The following is a 7771-nucleotide window of genomic DNA, read 5'->3' as shown; positions in this document are numbered from 1 at the left end:
TCCGTCGGGCGCATGTGCCCAGCTCAGTCCCGTTGCTAGGCAACGGGACGCTAGTCTCGGCACACGAGTGCCTGATTCCCCCAATCACTGCCACTTCCTGCCTTCTATTTAAGCCTGGCTCTGGTGCCATTAGGGTGCCAGAGTAACAGGTTATCTGCCTCTAGCTCCCCTGTGTTTTGCTCCTCCATTTGTGACCCGGCTTCCTCGACCATTCTTCGGATTCTGCCTTCCTGTTGTGACCCGGCTTGCTGGCCATCCTCCTTTCTGTGTGCCCCACTGTGTTCCTGCGACCCTGGCTAGTTTTGACGATTCTCCTGGATTCTCCCTTTGTACCACGCATACCGATTGGCTTGACCCGGACCGTCTGACCCTTCTTTCACTACACCGGCAACTGACTAATAGGACCGCGACCTGTGTACCCTGTGCAGCGAAGTCCAAAACCTCCTTGCGGGGTTCCCTGGCGAATACCAGGGGTACGTTAGACTCCGCACCTATTAGCTCAGTAGCGCTAATACCGGTTAGTGTTCCTTTCTATTCGGGCCTGACATCTTCCTCTCTCATCACATCCTCCCATTCCCGGTTACAGGACTTTTTTCGGGCTACACCCACTTTATGGAATTCTCTCCCTCGCACAGTAAGAATTTCCTCTAGTCTTCAAACCTTCAAGCGTTCTCTGAAAAACCCACCTCTTCAGCAAGCTTATGATATTCCTCAACCACCATCTTAATTTCCATAGATCACCCTATTACCACCCTCTACACAGCTAACGCAAGACAACAACCCTCTGACCAACATTGCAACACACACAGCCCACTTAATACTTTTACCTTTGCGTTCTAGCTGGTCCAGTGTGCAATATGATGTAGCACATGCCCTTGTGTTTCAAACTCCCATTGTCCTATATACTGCAAGCTTGCGAGCAGGGTTCTCTTACCTCTCTGTCTGTATGTATTACCCAGTATTGTCTTTTTAATGTTTGTAAAGCGCTACGGAATTTGCTGGCGCTATATAAATGTTGATGATGATGATGATAATCACCAAAACTGCAGCTCTGCTATAAATTAACAAATTACATTACTCCATTACAGACAGCTTAAGCCCCTCACACATATTTAGGATACTATCCTGTTGGGATCTGGTACAGACCAAAAAGTTGATTAGAAAGCACTCGAGCTATTGTGATATCACTGGTCACACCCTTATGTACGTATCCACCATTCCAGACGGTGTGTTTCTGTAAACCAAGTCTGTCTAGCTGTCAGTCACCCTCTTCCTGCTCTGTTAGAGAAGCACCTTCCTCTTTGACATTGATACTTGCAGTCCAGGAGTGAAACAGCACAATGGAAATATATAGTTAAGTACATAAATATGTCAAACAGCAGCTTTACTTAAATAACCAACCAACCTGGTTTGGTGGTTATGGAAGCACCCAAGAAGTTGCTGTACCAGCGCCTGTAAATTCTCTTGGCGGCCCTGTTCACAGACAGGGTTTCTCAACCCCTTTATTAATATCTATCCTGCGTAAATATTTACTAAGAACCCCCTAAAATGAGCTTGTTTATGCTAAGTACCCCCTAATGTGTGCAATTCCATTCCAAGTACCTCCTGATTAAAATAAATGTATACTAAGCCACCCCGTAAGCATTTACATGCTTTATAAATACCATTCTAATTTGTCTTGTATTTTTCTATTATTTAATGTAATGTCAATATCATGTGCTACTTTTTGCCTCTTGAACAACTTTTTTGTGTCATGCAAAAATATATTGTATTTTCTCCTCCAAAATGTTCCCGTTAAGCATACATCTCTCCCTTGTTTATATCCTCTTCATACCTGTTATTGTTTTTTTCAAAATGTCTTATACATTTTTCAATAAACATTTACTGAGTTTAAAAAAATAAACAAATAAATGTTATTCTGAGTTATTTTGTAACAGACTGAAGTGTCCATTGAACCTATGTGAACCTCTTTTGTTACATGTACTGCTGAATGAGCATCTAGGCTTTAGTACCTTGGCACCCAGATCTTTGTTTGTTGTCTTCTTAAAAATAATTTTTATCTGATTTTATTCTTTTGACACAAGCCCCCCCCCCTGAAAAAAAATGCGTATTTCCGCCTATTTGCAGAGCTGTGCCCGCCTCTTCATCAGCAGCGTATGCGCAAGGTTTATTCCAAGTCATCATCATCCTCATCAGCGGGCATTACCACCTGTCCTCTAGCAGATAATAAAGATACGCTGGCAAACGTGTATGCATGTTTCTGCAGGTCTGCGTGAAAATCGGGACAGTTAGTATGTATTCATTAAGGGCATAGGCAAACCTAGTGCTTAGAAACCCCCCTACAAGCCTGCTCCCGTTTCACACAGCTCTGCTTGAAAAGGGAGAGCTGTGTGCACCTAACAGTAGTGCACGCAGCATTGCCCATGTATATTATGGGGATAGGAAGAGTTGGAGAGCAGCCAAACACTGTCTAAAATGATAGCCACGCCCACTGGCAGCGTGGTGTGGAAACCCCCCTCTACAAATCCTGTGTTTGCCCCTGAAGTGGATGATCTAAAGGTGCTAGAAGTCAGCACAATTGATATGTTTGCTTGTACAGTCTAATGACAGACAGCAATCCCAAAAAATGGTTACCAAATGTCTGCATGGAGGCACATCCAAACGGTAGAATGTGAGTGTGCCCCTCTATCTGTGTGCAGCGGCAATGACCCTTATTGTATGTAATGCCTCCATGATATATTACTATTATTATTAACATTTCTTTATATAGCGCCAGTATATTCTGTAGGGCTTTATAAATTTTCACCTCTATACAAACTCTTTGTACCCAAACACATTAAAATGACCAGAATGTATTACCTGTGACCCTGTTATTCATTAGGGCTCATTTGCTAACATCTAAGTGAAAAATGTATCCTAAACCACAGCAACCAATCAGAACCTTGCTTTCATTGTGCAGCTTGAACTAAACAGATATAAGCTAATTGCTGATTGGCTGCTGTACTTCGTTGCACATTTTTGCACCTAGCTTTAATGCGAGGAAACGAGCCCTAATGTCTATCAATGTCCCCACATGTCTGTACCTTCTCAACCAATTACAACTGCTGTAGTGTACGTCATACAATGAAAGCAAATCACTGGTGTGTAGCAGTTACTGCACGTTTTCAGTACGTGTTATTATCTTTATATCTATAGAATGCTGATATAGTACACAGTATTGTACATTGTGGGGATCACGACATGACACAAATTACATAAAGCAGCGCTGATCCAGAGAGCTTACAATCTGAGAGCTGTGGGGAGCATAGGATACAGAAGGCAGCCAAATTACAATTGGTGGAGAAAGTGTTTGTGGCTTTTGTTAGGCTACAGCATTATCACATAAAGCAGTCACTGGCTACTAACATGTCTGAGCAGCTACCAGTGTGGCGCGTTTGGAACAAGGAGAGAAAGCAGAAAACTGAGAAACCCAATATAAACCAGTAACTGTAAATATCTTATAACAGCCATCTGCTGCCACCATTAGTGTCCTCCAGTATTTATTCCAGCTGAGCGCCCTTCCCTTGCTGGTTCTAGAGGAGGCTTTTGCTTTCGTGTGGCAAGGGCACTCTTGTGGTTATCTGTCAGTTTGGAGTAGCTGTGCGTAGACCGGTGTCCTCCTTTAGTGTCACGCTCGCTGCTGGAGAAAGAGCCAGGACAGATGTTCCCCATGTTGGGTGGCAGCCACTGTCCCCAAGGTGGCAGCGGAGATCACAGGACCAGAGATGGCAACAGCAATCATCATCATCATCATGACAGCTATACACCCTGGGTCCAGCAGCTGAACTGAGATGGTATCCTGAGAGCCTCAATTTAAAAAAACCTACTTAATATAGATACATTCTTATATAAGAATAAATAGAGACAGAGACAGCCCAGGTGTGATTACACTCCAGGGGCAAACGTAGGATTTGTAGAGAGGGGTTTCCACACCACGCCACCAGTGGGCGTGACCAGCATGCATGGGGGCGTAGCTGTAATTTTAGACAGTGCTTGGCTGCTCTCCAACTCTTCCTATCCCCATAATATACATGGACAATGCTGCGTGCACTACTGTCAGGTGCACACAGCCAGGGCCGGATTAACCCGAGGTCTAACTGGGCTATAGCCCAGGGGCCTCGGGCATCCAGGGGGCCCTTCAAAGTTTTCAGCAGCATTATTGATCGGTCCGGGGGGCGGGGGCGCCTCCAGCCCGATCAATGCTGCTGAGCACAGTCAGATCAGTCCTCCGTCCCCGGCGCTCAGTAATCTGTTTACTGAGGAGATCTCGCGAGTGAACTCTCGCGGGATCTCCTCAGTAAGGAGCTTACAGCGCGCCAGGGACGGAGGACTGAACTGACAGGTAAGCGCTTGGGGGGGCGGTGGCAGGTGGCTCAGATTGGGGGCCTCACGGGGGGAATGGAGGCGCCCTTAGCTCAGGGGCCTCCATTCCCTTAATCCGGCCCTGCACACAGCTCTCCCTTTTCAAACAGAACCGTGTGAAGCAGGGCCAGGGTCCAGCCACCTCAATTACACAGTGCCCCAGGCTTGGAGGGGGGTTTCCAGGCACTAGGAAACCCCCCCCCCCCTCGGTTTATTTATGCACTCCTGCTAATTTTTTTTAGATGTTTTACATGTCGCAATATGATCATGTGGCAGGTAAGGCACAGAGCTGATGTAAAGTGCAGGCATCTCCAACCTCCCCTGTGTTCAACAGAGCAATTCACAATGCAGTTCTACAAGTCCATAAAATAAATTAAAATAAAAATAAGAATATCTAAGTCATTGAATTGTATCAGGGGGACATGCAAAACACATGCAATCAGAAGAGTCCTGGTTTGATATTTAGACCTTGCACAGCAATGTCGTCTAATACAACAAGCAGCATGCAGGGGAACACAGACAGTGCCCGGGGGAGGTGAGGGGCATGGGGTTGGTGCCCTGTCTAGTGTTAACCTGTGGCACTGCACACAAGGACCTGCTGCACCGCTCAGACATGTGATTTTTGGAATTCCTGGCTGTGGGGGACGGAGCTGAGCCCGGGAGGGACACAAGACAGGTGCCGGGATAAGGCTGTGCCCCTCCAGGTGCCCACTGCCTGCCTGCGGGCAGCTCTGTACCCCGGAGATACCACGTGAGGGGGGGGGGGGGGGGAGGAGGGGGCGCCTGTCTCCCACCTGCCGTACACGGAGGTCAGCCTCACTCACACACTGTCTCCCCCCCTACTCGCTGCCGGAGTGGTAGATTCCAGCGAGAGCCGCTCTGATCCTCATTGTAGAGCCCCCGCAGATAGCGCAGAGTCGGTGCCAGGTGCCGCTGGGGTCTGTGTGCACTGGGCGCTGGATGGGAGCCCTGGGACATGGCTGGGACTATACTGGGGGGCATAGCTCTGCTCTGTGCCATAGGTAAGTGCTGCATGCAACTTGTAGCCCCTCCAGGCTGGCATGTGCCCGCAGGGTCACTCTTGTATTTAACCCTTGGTCTGCTCTGCCCTTCGCTCAGCATCGCGCTGGATTCACCAGACAATGGGCACATCTGCTGACTTGTGTGTGTGTGTGTGGGCACAGCGTGGTACGTGTTATGGGTACTACAGAGGGTATTGTTATGGGTACTAACCGGGGGTCTTGTTATGGTTACACAATACACATTGTTGGCAACTAGATGGTGGGCACAATATCCATTATACCGGCTTTAACATAGAGTGTGGTCACATTCTTCACCATGAATGTGTACCCAGTGTGGTATTATATACAATGTGGTGTGTATGCCCAGGTGGGCAGTAGACTGTGGTTTCTGTATGCCCCAATGGGCACAGTGTACCTCATATTGTGTGTGCTCAGTGTGATGTGACACTATATGCCCCCAGGTTGTTTTGCCTCAGGATTACAGCAGATTTTGGGCATGCTGCCCCATGGTTTATGTTTACCTTGATGCCAGTCTCTGGTATGTGAACACTTTTTTACCCTTAGTGTGCTGGCATCAGATACCCCATGTTGTTTTCCCCCAGGGTTATAACAGTGTGTACTTGAATTGTTGAGTAGACATTAAATGACAATTGAAGTATGAGTTCTAGATGATACCAGAGTATATGTTGGCAACCAGTTGATCTTGAGCCATTGTGCAACCATAAGTCCCAGAACTGCTGAGAGACACAGATCCCCTATTGCTGAGAATTGCAATGGACTCCTTAATATTCAGTGTACTTAGGGTAATAGCAGAGTTTTGGAATTGAAGGCTACATGTTACGTGCTGCCAGGGTATTAATAATGGCGTAATATGAATCTGTGGCATGTACGCCCTGCATTAACGTGATATCAACACGTTGCATTGTTCTACAGCTCTAAATGGTTCATGCTATTTGCTTCTCCATAAAGGATGGTTTGACACCGCAAATAATTCCATTTATCGTTAGATGGAGCCAGACAACGCTCATTGCATCCTCGCTGGCAGCCCTGCTCGCTGCACTCACATTGCAGGGGGATAATTTGCTCTTGTTTGTGATGCTACTACAGACTGAAAAGAACTGATAATTCAACAGGAGAGAGCGAGAGGTGACTGAGATAATAAGACAGGGTGCATAGGGCCTGCGCCAATCTTCTCTATGGCACACGATTTGGGCACAAGATTTTCCCTGCACAATTAATATCTTACTATCCTTACCTTAAGTCATGAAATCACAAAGCAACATGTGTGTTATGTGCCGAACCTACAGTGTTTGTATGATATGTAAATGTTAATATGTAAGAATATTTTCCTATAGCAATCTATACTGTAACAGCTAGGCATGTGTTATAATGCAGAGATATAGAGGGATATTGATTTTGTTTGATGCAGGAGGTTTTAGATCTCTTTGATGGTTGTTATTCCTAATAATGCTGTGTCCGATTCACCTGGTTCTCTCCCATCCACCAGTTATGAAACTGCATAATAATGAGAATTGATTGTTATGCGTGACACATCTCTGGCTGATATCAGCGTCTTCACCCAGAGCTGTGTACCACATTTGTCTGTTATCAGTCTTACTTCTCGCTGACCGGAATATTAACCAGGAGGATTGATCTAGGCCCAGGAAATGTTTTGATTGCTTTGTGCAAATATTACTTTGCAGGCCCCAAAGGTGATTATTAAAATACTAGTCATTCAGTATCGGCCAATTGTATTCTTATTTTAACCCATCTGGTACCATGGACTTTCTGCCAATGTCACACCTCTGACATTAGAGTATAATCTGCAATTTTAAGGCTGTTTTCAGTTTGTAAACAGTAAACTTATCAGTTCTTATGTGGAAATATTTTGTTTTCCATTTGTAATATATTGTTTGAATAAGGGGGTGTCTTATATATTTTTATTCTGCCTTATGTAACAACTTTGACCACTCTTCAAAGCGTATATTTATATTTAATTGAACATGTTCCTCTATAACTGTAATTAAATATGTTGATTTTCTTCCCTTTTTAATTTCTTCTGAACTTTTCAGCCATTTCTTTATATCATCGAGCAGACTGGTTTATGTTGCCGTTAGATACCACACATATCGGCTTTCTGGGTGGAATTGTATTCCAGGCAGAGAGCACAGTAGATCTGTGTTATAACCAATAGTGAGGGCAATGAATAACTCTGCCTGATGATAACATTACGGGGCTAAAGTGCACAGAAGGAGGCTGGGAAAAAAAATAAAGAATGCATTTAGTTAATGTCGCAGGAGGGCGCGCAAATGTACCTGTAAGTGGACAACCACTTTTAGGGAATAATC

The 7771-nt window shown here is 45.4% G+C and overlaps 1 protein-coding gene across 6 annotated transcripts in view; it reads left to right on the top strand.

Moving 5' to 3' along the window:
* The first annotated feature begins 5022 nt into the window (after positions 1-5022).
* Positions 5023-7771, top strand: part of ILDR2 (immunoglobulin like domain containing receptor 2) — a 199593-nt gene continuing 196844 nt past the window's right edge. For 3 of the 6 annotated variants that reach the window (XM_075197348.1, XM_075197346.1, XM_075197344.1), the window contains exon 1: positions 5027-5423. In XM_075197348.1, coding sequence (XP_075053449.1) covers positions 5378-5423 — 46 coding nt within the window. In that variant the 5' untranslated portion in view covers positions 5027-5377. Of the gene's footprint in view, positions 5424-7771 lie in introns of all 6 variants that reach the window. The other 3 variants (XM_075197347.1, XM_075197343.1, XM_075197345.1) reach the window with 2 other exon arrangements.

This window comes from Mixophyes fleayi, chromosome 2, assembly GCF_038048845.1.
Source record: "Mixophyes fleayi isolate aMixFle1 chromosome 2, aMixFle1.hap1, whole genome shotgun sequence".
Taxonomy (NCBI): Eukaryota; Metazoa; Chordata; class Amphibia; order Anura; family Limnodynastidae; genus Mixophyes; species Mixophyes fleayi.
The sequence above is the reverse complement of the archived record's forward strand: the minus strand, read 5'-3'. Positions and strand labels throughout refer to the sequence as shown.